We start from the raw sequence: 18,080 nt of genomic DNA on the forward strand, positions 1-18,080 counted from the left end.
TCGCGTCGTCTGGGACACCGTTGCCATGGCTACACTGGCGCGAGCGCCGCCGCGGGGGCGGTAGGGGCGGAGTGCAGAGTGTTAGTTGGCGGGCCCCGCCTTCCACTGCGGCAGTAACTACGCGGCAGGTTGTTGAGAAGGACGCGCCATCGCCTCTGCAGCTGCTGTGGCCCGGGTGTTGGGCCACCTCTGCCCGCCCTCGCCTCCGCTGCCTCCAGTCCCTTTTCTCTGTTGTTCCCGCGCCTTTGCTGCTTCGGTCCCCAGTCCTCGCTGCCCGGAAGGGTCCCCGCACCAGCGAAGCCGCCACTCGCCGGCTGACCCGGCTGCGGTCGCGGATTGTCTCTCCCTCGGTCCGCCGAGGACCCGCTCCTGGTCCACCTGAAGGCCAGGCTTCGGCCGCGAACGTCCGATTGACTTCTGGAGCACCTTTGAGCGCCCAGCCGCCGCTGCTGCAGGAGGAGCGGCCACGCCCCGCGAGCACACTCGGCGATCCCCGGCCCTGAGGCTCGTGCCTTCGCCTCCCGCCCTTCCTTCTCGCCTTCTGCACTGCAACGACGCGACGCCCCGGCTGCTGGCTGCGGACCCCAACCCGAGACGCAAGATGGCGACCGCTGCGTGACTGAGCTTCCCGAGACCCAGCTGCGCGGACCCGCCGGCTAACTGACTTTGGGGGCAGGAAAGGGGCGAGACCAGAACTTTGGTGTCATTTGTTAATTGTGATTGGGTGAAGCTTGTCGCCCTCTGTCCTGCTTGGAGGGTGTGTCGCATTGTTCTAAATCGCAGAGTACGGTGAGCCAGTCTAATCCATATTTGTATAATTGGCGCCCTTGATAGTTGGGGAAATGGCAATGACACTGTTGGAAGACTGGTGCAGGGGGATGGATGTGAACTCCCAGAGAGCTCTGCTGGTCTGGGGGATCCCAGTAAACTGTGATGAGGCTGAAATCGAAGAGACCCTCCAGGCTGCGATGCCTCAGGTACCCTATCGAGTACTTGGGAGAATGTTCTGGAGGGAAGAAAATGCGAAAGCAGCCTTGTTAGAGCTCACTGGGGCGGTAGATTACGCCGCGATCCCCAGGGAGATGCCAGGTAAAGGAGGAGTTTGGAAAGTGGTCTTTAAGCCCCCCACTTCCGATGCTGAGTTTTTAGAAAGGTTGCACCTCTTTCTAGCTAGAGAGGGGTGGACCGTGCAGGATGTTGCCCGTGTCCTTGGGTTTCAGAACCCTGTTCCCGCCCCAGGTCCAGAAATGCCAGCAGAGATGCTCAACTACATTTTGGATAATGTTATTCAGCCTCTTGTTGAGTCCATATGGTACAAGAAGCTGACTCTGTTCTCGGGGAGGGACATCCCTGGGCCTGGAGAGGAGACCTTTGATCCGTGGCTGGAGCACACTAATGAGGTCATAGAAGAGTGGCAGGTGTCTGATGTAGAAAAGAGGCGGCGGTTGATGGAGAGTCTGAGAGGCCCCGCCGCTGATGTTATTCGCATCCTCAAGACCAACAACCCTGCCATAACCACCGCGGAATGCCTGAAGGCGCTTGAGCAGGTGTTTGGGAGCGTGGAGAGCTCTAGGGATGCGCAGGTCAGATTTCTGAACACTTACCAGAACCCAGGAGAAAAGTTATCTGCTTATGTCATTCGTCTGGAGCCTTTGCTGCAGAAGGTGGTGGAGAAGGGGGCCATTGATAAAGATAACGTGAACCAGGCCCGCCTGGAGCAGGTCATTGCCGGGGCCAACCACAGCGGGGCCATCCGGAGGCAGCTGTGGCTGACGGGGGCTGCGGAAGGGCCGGCCCCTAACCTTTTCCAGTTGCTGGTGCAGATCCGCGAGGAGGAGGCCAAGGAGGAAGAGGAGGAGGCTGAGGCCGCTCTACTGCAGTTAGGCCTGGAGGGGCACTTCTAAGTATCAGGAGAGGGGGCTTTAGTGCAGACCTAGATCACAGCTGCTTTCGTTATACCTGTGCGGTCTTCAGGCGTGTCTCTTGAGTAGTGAAGACTTAGCCTTTTATTTTGTTTTTTTTTTTCCCCCCGGGGTGGGTGGGACAGGGCGGGGGAGTCAGGCCTGCATACCCCTGTAACATCCGTAAAATTGTGCAAGCTAGCACTGTAAGCTGCAGCAATGATACAAGTGGGTCATGCTGGCTAAAACGCCAGAGAAAGGCTTGGACACAATGATTGGTGCAAGCTGTCATCGTGGCATCATCGTCCTTCGTGAAAAAACGTGAACCTGTGACACTTCCTATTGAGATAAATGTGAAATTGCATGTTCAGATGTTTAGTGCAGGGCCTGGCTCACGGGAAGTGTTCAGTAAAAATGTGAACTGTTATATTTGTTACTAATATCGTGACTAGTTTGTGTTTACTGTAAATTGCTCCTGATTTATATTAATGGAACTAAATGCGAATTTATTAGTTGCTATTGCTCAGCTTTACAATGCAGATTTATTTCTCATCTTTTGGCATCAATTTAACTGAAAAGTATTCTGAGACTACAAAATGGGGTGTATGGAAATACTGCAGTTATGGAGCTGTGTAAATCAATTTTTCACAGGATGAGATAAATCGCATGGGGAGGTTGGTATGAGTAACCCATTCCTCCACTTCTGGTCTTTGTTACAAAATAATTCTTGTTCATGCTGATTCTAAGTGTTTAAAATTTGAAGTTATATCAAATAGACGTATACAAATAAAAATAATTTAAAAGTTTTATGGACTTCTCATTTTTTTGACATGTATAAAAATTTTCAGTGTAACTCAGGTCTCTCTATTTTTTTCTTATGAAGACTTTCCCCTGTCAGAAGTATCTATCTAATCTTAATTTTAATTACTATGTGACCTTAAATAGCATGGTTTTACATGTTTTCTTCAAGGTAAATGTTAGAAGGTTAACAGTTATATGTATTAATACAGAATTCTAGAAAATTCTGAAATGAGATTTAGGAGGTTATCTGGTAATGTTTTTTTCCTCCCTTTTAAAGTCACTTTGCAGTTAAAATTGCTTAACTGAAGAAATAACTTAATAATTAAGTCATCATTCGGTGGAAAGTTAATTTTTACAGAAGCCATTTCATATCTAGAAGATATAAAAAGTTGAAAGGCTTAAAAACATATTTGGCTGTAGAGATTGAGTGACTGCAGGTGTATATCCATGAAGTAAAAATACAGATGTTAAGTGTTCTTTTGGGGTTTCTCTTAATAAGATTTTAAAATTATAGCTGATTCACATGTGCGTATGTTTGTGCATATGTTCATATGGCATGGGGTTTATAAAGAGTAATATATTTTTCTAGATTTGTCTATAGACTTGTACCTTTATGTCCCACATCACAACCGTTCCTCTGTGTCATTCCTCCCCTTACAAACATCACCCTTTTTATGTCCTCATCCCCCTCAACAGATATGCATGTCTTCACTTCCCCTGACAATCATTTGCCATGTCTCCCCCCCACACACACCTACCAGACTCAATTTCCCCTACCATCCTGGGCATCACATTTCATTCAGGCTCCGGGCTCCTGCTCAGTACTCAGTCATTAAGTTGTTCTTCCACAAGAATACTACGCCAGCCTTCCATCCCCCAGCACACATTTCATTTCACACACTTTATACACACATCCTGTTATGTGCCAACCAGCCACGTTCCCAATCTGTACACACGTACATATTACATTTTTTAAAAGTAAAGGGAGGTTTTTCATTTTTTACCCAATATGTTAGGAACATTCTATGCTTGTATGTACATTTGGGTTATATACTATTGCTCCGTTTTTTTTGTTGTTGTTGTTGTTTGTTTGTTTGTTTGTTTGTTTTTTAGTGCTGGGGTTCAAACCCAAGGCCTTACACATTCTAGGCAATTGCAAGTGTACAATCAGCCCTGTGTCTTTTTACAGCTGCAGAATCAATTACATCCTAGGAGGTAAGGTCTGACTCCTTTTATTTAATCATATGTAACAATTGTTTGTGTCTACATGTGCACATGTACATATTTATTGCAATATATAAAAATAAAATGATATCAGGATCCTAGATGCCCATCCTTTGTTCTTAAAAAACGACCAGAAATAACTGAGCTGTTTATGCTATGAACTGTAGGCTCAGAAAATTTTAAGAAGGGATAGCAGCAAGAAACATCCTCATTACTTTGGATTAGACAGAGGGAGTGAAAGGAGGGGGAGGGGGCCTGGGTAGGAATGATAGTAGAATGAATCGCACATTATTACCCTATGCATATATGATTACATGACTTCGTAACTCTACTTCATGTACAACCAGAAGAATGATAAATTATACTCCAATTATGTATGGTGTGTCAAAATGTGTTGTCATGTATAGCTATTTAGAACAAATTAGAAATTTAAAAATCTTGCATAATCAAAGAACTATGGAATAAGAGGTAGAGACTGTGTCACAGTCTATTCTATGACCAAAATTATATTTTGCCTGATAGCAAAGAATATATGCTGACAAAATGTGTAATGTTACTGATGTTGCTAGTTGTCCTTGCATCTCATCTTGAGCTTTACTTTGTGCACTTCTGGAAGTAAGGCAAGGGCAGGAATGGTCAATTGCAGTAGTAATTTGCTCTCCCAGGAAGCACTCTTTCCAGGAGCCAAAAAATTTGAAATGATTAAAGATTTATTAACCTGGGAAAGGAGGTTATCACTGGTACTAAAGTTAGGCATGAAGAAATGAGACATTCACTCTTTCTCTCTCTCCATTTTCTCCTTTTATGCCGCTTCCTGTTCCGCCCACCCATCCACCCAATCCATAGCTGCATGGACTATGTCATCCAAAATCTGAATTTCTTCAGAAGTGAGTATCATGAGAAGTTTACACAGTTGCTCTAATTAGCTAAAACTAATGATCACATAACAAAGACACTATTTATAAAATAACACAATTTATTACTATTTTAAAACAAGTCTCACAAAATAACATTCAGAAACTCAATATTTCTAAATAATTTAACACACAATAAGTTTAGTCATAAAGTCATGCTACAAAACTCCCATGTATAAAAGATTATTACTGGAGTATTAATAGATGTCAAAATGTTCAGAATGGAGTGGCTTCTAGAAGCCAAAGACTGGAATGACGCTCACACTCATAACACATAACCTGGGAGAAGTAGCTGGCTATAAGTAGATTCTCTTCAGCTTCAGATTCACCAGTCTTTTGATAGGAGTGATCCCTTGAGGCAGTAGCACCTCAGAAAAACTTCGCCACAACTTCATTTAGTCAACATCTAAATTAATTTTTAAAAACTAGATGTGGGAAAGATAACTCACAAAGTTTCTATCTGAGCAGAATTACTTGACACATCCTCAGAGGGATGATCTCAGATGTAGCAGACATGGAAGATGATCCAAGCATGGAAACTGGGAAATCCTGACTGAATACACTGACAGACAGCAGCTGCTCATGTGGGCTTAGAATGAGCAAGGGTAAGGTTTGATTCTCTTAACTCTATGTACAGGTTAGGTATTTATCCACCTGTCCTTTGGAAGTACTTTCCACTAACATCCAGTTCATAATTTTAAAGTGCAAATCTATTGAAAAATAGTTTACTCTCTCCCACCCCCAAGTTAAATTTGCTAGATCATAATTTGGTTGGTTCCCTCTAACCTGCCCAATATGGGATATTAGCTAGAATCCAATTGTGGACTTCAAGTGTTGAGTGAAGTTTTACCAATTTGTCTTAGAAGAAGATTAAGACTCAGTCTAGTTCTTCCTTTCAGTGTCCTTCCTTTACAGTCACTGATTAACAAGTAGGTAGGAATAGAGATACAGACAGTTCTAAAAGTTCAGTGTTTTTAAACATATAATTCTTAATTTTTTTAAAAAATTTCACCTATTTTATAATTTTACAAAAAGAAAGCAGTAAGACATGCTGGAGTAAAGACAAAGGAATGTGGTCACATTAGCTGTGTCTGAAGCAGCACCACCTCTGCTATACTGAATCTTGCTTCATTATTTACAGACACATTAAACAGCCCAAATAAAGAAAGTGGGTGCCAAATTCAAAGGAATGAATTCTGGTAAGGGATAACTAGCAGTTTAGCAGTTTTCTCCTTTTACCAATACTTAACAATGTATAAGGTCTTAATGAACTAATGGTCTGACCGCAGTCAGAGAGGCACTAACTACTCATGATCAATGCTTTGACACTTCTCCCCAGTTTTTAAAAGCAATTGATTAAATACAACCGTCTGAGCTGGCTCTATGCTTTTCCATTTAGTTCTAAGACAAACCCAGGTAGAAGATTCCAACTCTATTTACATATTACCAACTCTGAGAATCAGACAACACTCAAGATTCATTTCTCATGCCTCCTATGCTTTCAGACCACTGGCAAAAAGTTTCAGAAGTACTCATTCAAGTGGAAATTCCCACTCAAGAACCACATTTAAGTGTCTTCTACAACCTTTTCACGTGGAGTGGATCCAGTAAACATACCAAGTTATCGACCAGTTATCATGAGCAGGCAGACATTCTTCTGGTCACACTCAAAATCAATGTTTATACAACCTAATTTTCATGATAAATTTTACGTAATATTTTTTCTGTATTTAATGATGGTCATAGTCTGCAAAAATTTGTGCATTAGACGATGATTATATATTTTCTAAAGTGTATGCAAAATATTAAACTTTAGAGACAAATTGGATTCTGTTGATAGTAACAGAGAGGTAGGTTAATAATCACTGTCCTTAATAAGCAAGGATGCTAAGAAATAAAAGCTGAGACCCTGTTGAAAAAAGATAAGCTGAACCTTCTAGCCCTGAGTTTCTAAGACTATGTGAAACTTATGAGAATGAGCATTACAAAAATGGAAAACATTACTGGCCATTTCCTCCCACTCATGATTATTAAAAACAGCACATTCTCTCATATAACAATTCCAGTGGCACATGGCCTTAGAATGAAAAATAAATGGACCCGGGACAAAAGGAACCAGAGCAAAAAGCACTGGTTTTTAACCACAGGAAAATGTCTTCCTACTTTTTGCCCAAGGGCCAGATAGCAAAGTCTGGTGACATCTTTTATTGTCACAACTGGGAAGGGGGAGCTACTGGCATCTATCCGGGCCAGGGATGCTGAATATCTTCATAATATACAGGATGGCCACCCACAACAATTAATTATATAGGCCAAAAGTGGCAAGGCTGTGAACCTCTGATTTAAAGGAAGAAACTCCTATGAACAGAACATATTATGTTTCAAGATCTGACAAGGGGTAATCATAAGCTTAGAATTAGGGAAGGTAGAAACGTTGAATTCCTTGATACACTAAAATAAAATTCACTGTGAAAAATTAAAATACTGGACTATTCCAGAGCTCTACCATCATTTAAAGAAATTTAAATGATTCACCAATGGAGAAGCACAGATAGCATCTGTTCCAACTAGGTCAAATATCTAAGAGGCATAAAACCAAAGGCATTTAATATCAACTGCATCAGTAAGGGTTGATTTAAGGAATGATTTGAGAGAATATCCTGAACCTTCATACATCCAAACTTCCATTTTCTAATTGCATGAATTCTGGCTTTAATTCCAGGGAAAGGGATGCACAAAAGTCATTGAAAGACTTGAGTAGAACTGAATATGAATTTCGTGTGAAATGAATAAAGCACCTTGCGTTTCTATGATATCTACCAATGATTGAAAGATGAGGAGATTAAGAGAAAATTAATTCTTGTATTACATAATTCAGAAAAACCAAACACTAAAACTGTAAGCCATTGCATAAATTCAATACAAAGTCATCCATTTTCTATTATGTTCACTTTTGTAGTAACCTTTAGAAAATATACCCATATATAGCGACATGGCTTCCAGATTGCCTACTGAATGAAGTGCAAACTACAAATGAAGAAGATGGTTTTCCCTCTCAGCTTAAGGGCTTTAAACATCACCAAGGAGAATGAAGGTTCATTAAACATCACCAAGGAGAATGAAGGTTCAATGTGTCTGGTTCATAAAAGGAATGCCCAAAGGCTTTGTATGTATAAGCCAGTCAGGGTAAAGGTTTCTTCCAAAAAAATTGAAAGGAAGAGCTAAAAGGAGCTAAAAAAGGGTTAGACTAAGTATTCTTCTTGTTTGGATTTAGAGTTGATTGTCAAAGCAGTGGTCCCTTTTGATCAGACTGATTCTTAAAGAACCAAGTAATTCCTACTTAAATTGTAGCAGTAAATTTCTGAAACCTAGGACTACTTATTCAATCACTTTTTAAAAAAAAGTGTCTCCCCTCTTTCGCTGTGATTTCATGTAAATAAAATCACACAAGTAGATGGGGAAACAAGAATTAACAGTCTCTGGTTGAGAGACTTTAGGCACAATTTGGCAGGGGGCCCCTGACTTCTTTTCTGTAATTTATTAGTGATTCAGTCATGGCCTGCTATGGACTTCCTCTGGTTACTGATAATGTCTTGCATTTTCCAGAAAAAAAAATTTTCTTGAATGACAACTCCTAATTTCTGCATCTAACTATTGCTTTGCAGTTTTGAGGTTAAGTCATCCACAATGCTTCATACAGAAGGCAATCCTCAAACATACTGCCATTTGCCTGGGATCCCATACTGAAACATCTCTTCTCTTTTCCCTCTACAATCACTTACATAATACACTCTATAAGCTGTTTAACCTAGAACTTCTCAAAAAATATATTTGAAATACTAAGCTTCATTTTATTGAGAAATATCAAATTCAATATTTAAGTCTGTACCCTTCTAACTATAACAATGGGGTCATTAGACCAAATAATTGGGACAAATTTTGATGTATATCAATGGTCTATATTTAGGCTAGGACTACTGACCACTGCTTTAAAAATATAAAGAACTATAAACCAAAAAGTATGCTTAAGGCCAGGCCTACCTGAGTAACATGGCCACGTTTCTGGTCAAAGAAGTGATCATGAGAGTCATTTTAACCACTGACCTTGATCACAGAATGACTGACTATACACAGTGACTCAAGTGGTCATGTATATAAAGACAACCTAAATTCCAGTTGACAAAGTACACATTTTTGGAAAAGCAAGTAAGTAAATATAACATGAGCTAGAAGGCCTCCAAGATATTAATCTTCCCTTTTTCACCACAGTATTTCCAACTGGGACTTTGGAGTCTTGGTTCCAGGGCTGTGCTGCAGTTCTGAGAGGAACTCTTCCCATCACCATGATGCCTTCTAAACCAAAGGCATGATACGTTCATGTTGTAAGGAGATGGACCTTCTACAGATTCAAAAGTGTATCTTTTAAAATGCCCAGTCTAAAAATAGTAAACTAATTGAATAAAGAACATTTGTTCCTTTGCTATTAAAAATGACTGGTCTACAAATATCAGTAGATGGGGCCACGTAACATATAATTGGGACTGAAGACAAAGATGGAAAATTTGTAATTTTGAAAACAAGAACTAGACTATATAAAGTTGGTGTCACAGTTTGGGGAAGCAACACCAAACAGGTTTTTAAAAGGATGGAGGGGAGAGATTTGTTTTATCTTAGGAACTTTTTGCCCCACACAGAATCTTTAAAATAGACAATTATACAAAACTTTCTATTGTTCTCATTACATTTAAATAAGTTAACACAATGTGGAAAATATGGCATTAATTTTCTTCTTCCTCATCCCCTTTAATTACTGGAGTACCTAAAATGAAAAGAAAATTATTTCTGGTCATTTTCAACAGATTATTAATATTATAAATGAAAATATTTTCCTAAGGAAGTCTGAGAAGTTATGAAATGTGCCATAATAAAAATAATTTTATAAAATAATCTCTTAAGGGCTGGGGCTGAGGCTCGGTAGTAGAGTGCTCGCCTAGCAAGCATGAAGTACTGGGCTTGATCCTCAGCACCACATAAAAATAAAATTGAGATACTGTGTCCACCTAAAACTAAAAAATAAATATTTTTAAAAAGATCACTTAAGTTTCAAATTCTCTAAAAAGGCTTTCAGAAGAATCCACAAGTGGATTAATATAAATACTTATGAATATTTGGTGCCCCAAATGCAGAGTTGCAAATAAAAATGACTACAAGTGTCTACAGAAAATAAAATAGCCCAGTCACTGAGCCACCGCCGAGGACTCAGCAGCCTCCCCCTTGAGCCCCCTCGCTTCCCCAAGCTCTGACACCCCCCCACCCCCCCCCCGCGAATCCTATGTCCGCTATTCAGAACCTCCACTCTTTCGACCCCTTTGCTGATGCAAGTAAGGGTGATGACCTGCTTCCTGCTGGCACTGAGGATTTATATCCATATAAGAATTCAACAGAGACACAGCAGGAAGACCCTTACTACTGTCCAAGGGATCACTGATGATTACGATAAAAAGAAACTAGTGAAGGCGTTTAAGAAATTTGCCTGCAATGGTACTGTAATTGAGCATCCAGAACATGGAGAAGTAATTCAGCTACAGGGTGACCAGCGCAAGAACATATGCCAGTTCCTGGTAGAGATGGGACTGGCTAAGGACGATCAGCTGAAGGTTCATGGGTTTTAAGTGCTTGTGGCTCACTGAAACTTAAGTGAGGATATCCTTGCAATGAGTAGAATTTCCCTTCTGTCCCTTGTCACAAGTTTAAAAACCTCACAGCTTGTATAATGTAACCATTTGGGGTCCACTTTTAACTTGGACTAGTGTAACTCCTTCATGCAATAAACTGAAAAGAGCCAAAAAAAAAAAAAAAAAGAAAATAAACTAAGCCCTGAACACATTAACAATTTTCTATGTTAAGTACAAAGAAATATTTTTCATTTTCACAAAAAATATGTCCTCTGGTGCCAGAAATCTGAATTTTTTGTGAACTTCTCCAATTATTAAAGATTGGAGATTTAAAAAACAAAACAAAACTGAACCCCTGCAGAGGAAACAAAACATATCTGCAGGCCCTCAGTGGACCATCATATATACTTTGTCCAGCTTCTTTTGCTTAATATTATATTTGTATGACTCATCTACGTTGTGTGAAGTTGTAGTTTATTCATTTTCTGATACTTAATATTCCCTTGTATACATATGCTATAATTTATTCTATTGTTGATGGACGAATGGGTTATTTCCAATTTTTAGCTATTAATAGTGCCTCTATGAACATTCTTTGTTTGTATGTGGTGCTGAGGATCGAACCCGGGCCGCACGCATGCCAGGCGAGCGCGCTACCGCTTGAGCCACATCCCCAGCCCTCTATGAACATTCTTATACATGACTTTTGGAAACATATCTTTTTCTTTGGAGTATATATCTAGGAGAGAAGCTGCTGGACCACAAAGGATGTATTTGTAGAGCTTTTGTAGATAATATCACTTTTCCAAAGTTTCATTATCTAGCAGGGTATGAGTGCTCTAGCTCTTCCATGTCCCCACTAGCATTTGGCATTGTCTATCTTTTTAAGATTCCTCAGTTTTGGGGCTGGGGATGTGGCTCAAGCAGTAGCGCGCTCGCCTGGCATGCGTGCAGCCCGGGTTCGATCCTCAACACCACATACAAACAAAGATGTTGTGTCCGCCAAAAACTGAAAAATAAATATTAAAAAAAATTAAAAAAAAAAAAAAGATTCCTCAGTTTTGCTTATAAGCAAGAGAAGAGTATCAAAAATAGGCAAATTAGTGGCCACAGCTATTTCTGTTCTCTTCTACCCCTTTGATTCAGGAAAGACCAAGATGGTTCTTCTGAAACTGTTCAGATTGGCCTAAGGTCATTATTTGGTCTCTAAAGTACAACATGACTTGGTTTATTCAGGGTCTACATGAGGGGTTCTGTTTCATTTTTAAGGGAAGGGGTTCATTTCCTTTGTGCAACTCTAAAGGAAGTAAAGACAAATGATTTCAAATGGTTTCTAGAGTCCAACCAAAGAATTTGTGTATGTGTGTGTGTGTATGTATGTGTGTTGGGGATCACGAACAAGAATGTGTACATGCTAAGTACACACTCTACCACTGAACTTTTTCTTTTAAATTTCTTTTTAAATTTAATAATATTTATTCACACAAACAGCATAAACAGAGTCATAAAACTAATTATTATACTCACCACCCAATTTAGGAAATAAAACATTACTAGTATCTTAGAAGTTTTTGAGCTTCTTTCTGATTATTCCTGTATCTCCCTACAAGAGGTAATCTATTACCTTTTATATTTTACCCCTAGGTATGTATCTAGATGGGAAAAAAGAACATTCTATATAGTTCTTTTTACATAAAACTCTAGAAAACATAAACTGATCTAAACGGACATGAAGCAGGTCAGTGAGTGCCTTGGGAGGGGTGATGGTAAGGAGTAGGAGTGAAGGATTACAAAGAGGCACAAAGAAACTTTTAAGGCTAAGCCACGTGTTCATTATGTAAACTATCATGATGGTTCCATAGACGTATATACAAAAAACTTATCAAATTGTATACTTTTCCTTGACTGTCTTTTTAGAGATTCTAAAGTGTCTTTCCACTGGGATGCAGCTCCATTTAAGAGCAACTGCTACAGTAAGTTGGGGTACTGAGCATTAGATATATCAGATATATTAGATTAATATATTAGATATATTAGATATATTCATGGGGGGATGAAGACAAAACGGGATTGAAAGGATGGAACAAAGAAGTTGGGTGGTGAGGAGGTGAGAAGAGATAATGGATAATGAAGCCTGAAGCACAGACAACTAGGTCCTTTGTTTTGGTTGTGACTCTCAGGAAGCGCATAGTAAAGACAAAGGCAAATATGCCTTTGACACATAGTATGATAATGATGGTTAGCATCACCACCACCACCACTGTGTCTTGGATATTACTTATTCTTTTATTCTCAGTATTTCCTTTTCATCCACATAACCAGACAGGCTAGTCAGCTCTGTGTATTACTGTTCATGGGGAATATGGAGAACAGAAAAAATTACACTGGTTTTGTCTTTGAAAAGCCTCAGAAGACATTGAGAAGATATTATTTGTGAGAGGATACAGAATAATGTGGATAAGGAGTGGGATGATGATTTTTCCCAAACATCTGAGGGTGGCAGAAGAGAGGGAGGTCTTGAGGTTATGGAACCGTAGGAATCTTAGCCCTGCTTCCTAACAGCACCTCTGGGAGGCGATAAACCCAGAAGGGATTGTCTGTTTTATCTCAGGAGGTAATCCTATGGCCACAAAGATTTCATTCTCAAAAAGACATTTTCTTTTTTTTTAATTATTTTTTTTTAGTTGTAGTTGGACATTTATTTATTTTTATGTGGTGCTGAGGATCAAATGCCTCATACGTGCTAGACAAGCGCTCTATTGCTGAGCCCTAAACCTAGCCCCCAAAAAGGCACTTTCTTTTTTTTTTAATATTTATTTTTTAGTTGTAATTGGACACAACACCTTTATTTATTTATTTTTATGTGATGCTGAGGATCGAACCCAGGGCCTTGCACTTGCTAGGTGAGTGCTCTACCGCTAAGCCAAAACCCCAGCCCAAAAAAGTCACTTTCTTAACCCAAGTGGAGCATAGATGAGGCAAGGGGCAGGCAGGATGAGTTCTGAAAGGGCCCCGGGAATGGGGACAATAGATACCTTGGTAGTAACCTTAGCGGACAGTTTACCTATGACCATGCTTCACATGACCTGTTTCTATAATGATGGCATAATTCAGAGACCTTAAGAATGACTGACAGACTAAATTTCTGAATAGTCTAGCTAAAGTGAATTGGGGAGGAGATGTTCAAAGTCAAAATGAAGTCCATATAAACTAAAATATTTCTCATATATTTGAATTTTGGCATTATTAAATCTTTTAAAAGTGATAATACTAATAATTTTTGAATACTACTTTGTGCTAAGCACAATGTTAAAAATTGATTATTTAATTTAATCATCATTATAACACTGTGATATATACTCTAAAATGATTACTAGTGGTATTATTACCATTCTCCAGTTTTTATATCATAAATGAACAAGGTTTAGTGAGATTCATTAATGAGTACAATGTCACAAAAGCTATTAAGTGGTGAAGCTTGGACTTGACCCAGTCAGTCAGGGGTATCTACTAATATTAACATGGATCTTAGAGACTAGAAACTAAAATTGGGCAGTGGTGAGGGGGTAAGGGAGAACATTAAAGTTTTGACCCAACTATGAAAAATAGCTCAACTATTTATCATTTATGTCTAATCATTCCACAAAATAATACTTTTGTAACTTGAGAATAAGCTTAGCTTACTTATATGCTTTTAGTCTAAGGATGATCTCATACCATGTAAATATCCTGGGAGTTTTTCATCTCACCCTGACCTAAAACTGGACCACTAAATTTCATATGGACACAAAGTATTGAAGATTAGGGACGACCTTTCATTTTCTTTTCTGTGGTACTGGAGGGATTGAACCCAGGGGTGTTCTACCACTGAGCTACATCCCCAGCCCTTTTTGTTTTGAAGTAGGGTCTGACTAAATTGGCCAGGCTGGTCTCAAACTTTCGATCCCCTGCCTTAATCTCTTGACTAGCTTATAGGATTTACAGGTGTGCACCATCAGGCCTGGCTGACAACCTATCATTTTCTTTAGTTTTCCTCCTTGTCATGGTCCCATACCAAAAATTCCATTTTTATACCTATAAAGCATTTCCAAGCCAGCCCAGGATCACTCACCATCCAGCTTTTTCAGTCTGGGCACTCTCTTGGTTGCCTCTTCAATCCAGTTGCCCTCAGCAGAATGCTTTTCTTCCAAGGGATTGCCTACAAACACTAGGTCTTCAAGGCAGGGCAGTTCCGCCAGCTTCACAAATTCAGCTACAAGTACAAAGCACACTTTCTTTATTAAAAGGGTTAAGTTTTACTGTTTTAATTTTGACAATTGAACTTCAAATCACTAACCCTCAATTTGTGACTATTCAGGACAGTCAGTTGTTTAAGATTTTGAAAAAGATTAGGGAAATTTTACTATAATGAAGTTATTCTCTGAGGACATTATGGGATGGGAAGGAAGAAGACCTTCTATCTTTAATGCTAGCCTAAGGGTGAGATAAGAAGAAGAGATGAGGATCAGAGTTGAAAAAAAATAGTAACAAGTTGATCTCATGACAGTCTTGTTTATGCTGTGCTGAATCAATGTAGGCCAAGCTAAACTGCCTTTCTATCTCTACCCATTCCTCATCTTTGAATTATTAAAGCAACTAATTCAAATCTTTACTGCAGAATTTATTATAGTTTTATAATTATTAGCTTATAAATTTTCCCCACTAAGCTGTAAACTCCTTGAGGGAAGAGGTGAATGAATGTCCTATTCAACCATGCCTGTTGAGTCTGGCATGATTCAAAAATATAATAATATAACAGAGCTTTATCACATGCTGAATGAATAGCGTGAGATAAAAAGCAAAGCAAGATAATCTTCTACTCAAGCAGTCAGTCTTCTACCCAAGAATTATTTAAATTGATTCCTTCAGCCCTTGGATAACATTTTTTTTTCATGATTAATAGGACCAGAATCTTCCCAATTATATTCACTCTAAGTAAATATTTAAATAGATATTTTTGCCTTTAAAATTTAGGAATTCCAATAGCTATTTCCTATATAAGAACTCCTATAATTATTTCTATGCTTAGAAATAAATGTTCCCATTTTGCTTCTTTTTCCCTATTGAGTATTTTCTATAAAGTTAGCGAAGAGTTGCTCTCAGCTTACCCCATTCTTTCACCAGGTTATTAGACATATAGAGAATCTTCAATTTCTTCATTACATGGATTCCTTTCAACTTCTCAATAAAATTATAGGAGATCCACAATTCCTCTAACGTCTCTCCTACTGCTTCCTGAAAAAGAAAGCAATCTGATTTACACGCTTATTTTTAGCATTTTTTTCCCAACCTCTTTCCTTAAAAACAGATAACGACTTTCAAAGAACACTAAGACCTGCCTGTCCACCTGTCCCCACGTGTCCACTTATAGGAGAGCTGAACACTGATTCTTATATGGAAGTTCTTTTTTATTGAGGGAATGAAGCAGAACATTCTCTTCCCTTCTTCAAACTGATTTGAACTCTTCCTTCTGACTGCTTCATTGAGCAAAAACTTACAAAATATTCTTTACCAAGAATCACCAAAATGAGAAATAATGGCACTATGATCACTTCTATTGAATAATATAGTTTCACATTACTTTCCTATAGATTAATTTGGTTCTTATAACATTCAAAGGAGACAAGGCAAATAATTTGATTTCTATCATGTCTTAGAGATTATACTGATATTAAGTAATAAATTTAGCTCTAAACTTCAGGGTTTTTTCAACATTTTTATGAAAAATTATAAACAAAAAAGTTGAAAGAATTTTATATTAAATGCCCACATATTCATTTCTACCTATCCACTATAAGCAATTTGCTAAACTTGTCCTATCAAATCTATCCATCCATCAATTCATTTTATTTATTTGGTATATAAAATTCAGCTTTAAACTCTTGCTCTTACTATTTATAGTATAAAGATTATATCACATAAACATATATTGTTGAAAATATAGCCTCTTCAACAAATGGTGCTGGAAAAACTAGAAATCCATATGTAGCAAAATGAAATTAAACTCCTATCTCTCACCCTGTACAAAACTCAAAATGGATCAAGGACCTCAGCATTAAACTGGAGACCCTGTGCCTACTAGAAGAAAAAGCAGGCCCAACTCTCCATCATGTTAGCTTAGGAACCAACTTCCTCAACAAGACTCCTAAAGTGCAAGAAGTAAAATCAAGAATTGATAAATGGTATGGTATGAAACTAAAAAGCTTCTTCACAACAAAGAAAACAATCAAGTATGTGAAGAGAGAGCCTACAGAATGGGAGGAAATCTTTGCCACCTGAACCTCAGAGCATTAATCCCCAGGATATACAAAAAAAAACTCAAATAACAAAACAAAACAAAACACCAATCAATAAATAAATGGGCAAATGAACTGAACAGACACTTCACAGAAGAAATACAATCAATCAACAAATAAATGAAAAAACGTTTAATATCTAGCAACTAGAGAAACGCAAATCAAAACTACACTGAAATTTCATCTCACTCCAGTCAGAATGGCAATTATCAAGAATACAAGTAACAATAAATGTTGGCCAGGATGTGGGGAAAAAGGTACACTCATACATTGCTGGTGAGACTGCAAATGTGCCCCCAAAAAAACAAAAAACCCCCCCAAAAACTGGAAATAATCTAAATGCCCAGTAGTAAAGAAATACAGATATGTAGCATGTAGTAATGTTTCAGTTAATGACAAACCATGCATGACAGTATATACCATATAGTTTAAGTAGGCTATACCATCTAGGTTTGTATACATAAACTTTACGATGTTTGCACAATCTAGCTGCATTTTTTAGGGCATATCCCCATCATTAAGTGATAAAGGACATTTTTGTATACTAATACTGTGGAAAAATATACAGCTATTTAAAAGTATTCATTAAATATGCATGTATTGACATGGAAGAATATTCCTGATATATTATTGGATAAAAAAGCAAAATTACAGAAAAGCATACCTTGTATGCTAGTAGTACAAACAATATAATGTATATATACACACACATATGTACATGCACATACAAATATCTATTAACTTTTCTGTGTTCAGAAAAAAGTTAAAGCCTACAAAATAATTTTATTCCTATTATCTCACAGACCTGGTGAGGGTAGTAGGGAAGTTCAAGAAGAATGACTTCCACATTATATTTAATATATTTATAAATTGTTTATTTTTATAATGAACATATCACTTTTATATTAAGATTTAAACTTAAGTACTAGTTTGTATAATTATAATAAAACATTGAGCCAATAAACATTTATAGAGTGTCTATTACACATATCAAGCACTATTATAGATGCTGATGAACAAAACTGATATGTTCATTGGGGGTACAATATATATAAGAGGGATAAAAAAAGAGAGAACAAAGAATTTCAGTGTAATGAATTATATAAAAAATAAATTTTAAAAATAAAAATAAATTTAATTTTAAAAATAAAAATAAAAATAAATTTTAAGATCTAAAACTGCTTTAGATATAGGGAGGTGGAGTGGCTAGGTCACCTCTAAGGAGGTGAC

General features: G+C 38.2%; 2 protein-coding genes and 1 pseudogene across 2 annotated transcripts in view; 2 read left to right on the forward strand and 1 right to left on the reverse strand.

Annotated features, from left to right (window-relative positions):
• The first annotated feature begins 91 nt into the window (after nucleotides 1-91).
• On the forward strand, nucleotides 92-2,710 carry Pnma1 (PNMA family member 1). Its single transcript, XM_046441098.2, has one exon. The coding sequence runs from the start codon at nucleotides 843-845 to the stop codon at nucleotides 1,902-1,904; it is 1,062 nt and encodes a 353-aa protein (XP_046297054.1). The 5' UTR covers nucleotides 92-842; the 3' UTR covers nucleotides 1,905-2,710.
• Nucleotides 2,711-4,884: 2,174 nt separating this feature from the next.
• The window catches only part of Dnal1 (dynein axonemal light chain 1), a 37,509-nt gene continuing 24,313 nt past the window's right edge, over nucleotides 4,885-18,080 (reverse strand). The window contains exons 6-8 of the mRNA XM_046440923.1: nucleotides 15,663-15,789; nucleotides 14,627-14,767; nucleotides 4,885-9,659 (exon numbers count right to left, since the gene is read on the reverse strand). Coding sequence (XP_046296879.1) covers nucleotides 9,619-9,659; nucleotides 14,627-14,767; nucleotides 15,663-15,789 — 309 coding nt within the window. The 3' untranslated portion in view covers nucleotides 4,885-9,618. The remainder of the gene's footprint in view (nucleotides 9,660-14,626; nucleotides 14,768-15,662; nucleotides 15,790-18,080) is intronic.
• LOC124090316 (eukaryotic translation initiation factor 1-like) lies at nucleotides 10,173-10,703 on the forward strand (annotated as a pseudogene).

The sequence above is a fragment of the Marmota monax genome, unplaced genomic scaffold (assembly GCF_021218885.2).
Source record: "Marmota monax isolate L192 unplaced genomic scaffold, Marmota_monax_Labrador192_F-V1.1 WCK01_AAM20220418_F8-fsc00017, whole genome shotgun sequence".
Taxonomy (NCBI): Eukaryota; Metazoa; Chordata; class Mammalia; order Rodentia; family Sciuridae; genus Marmota; species Marmota monax.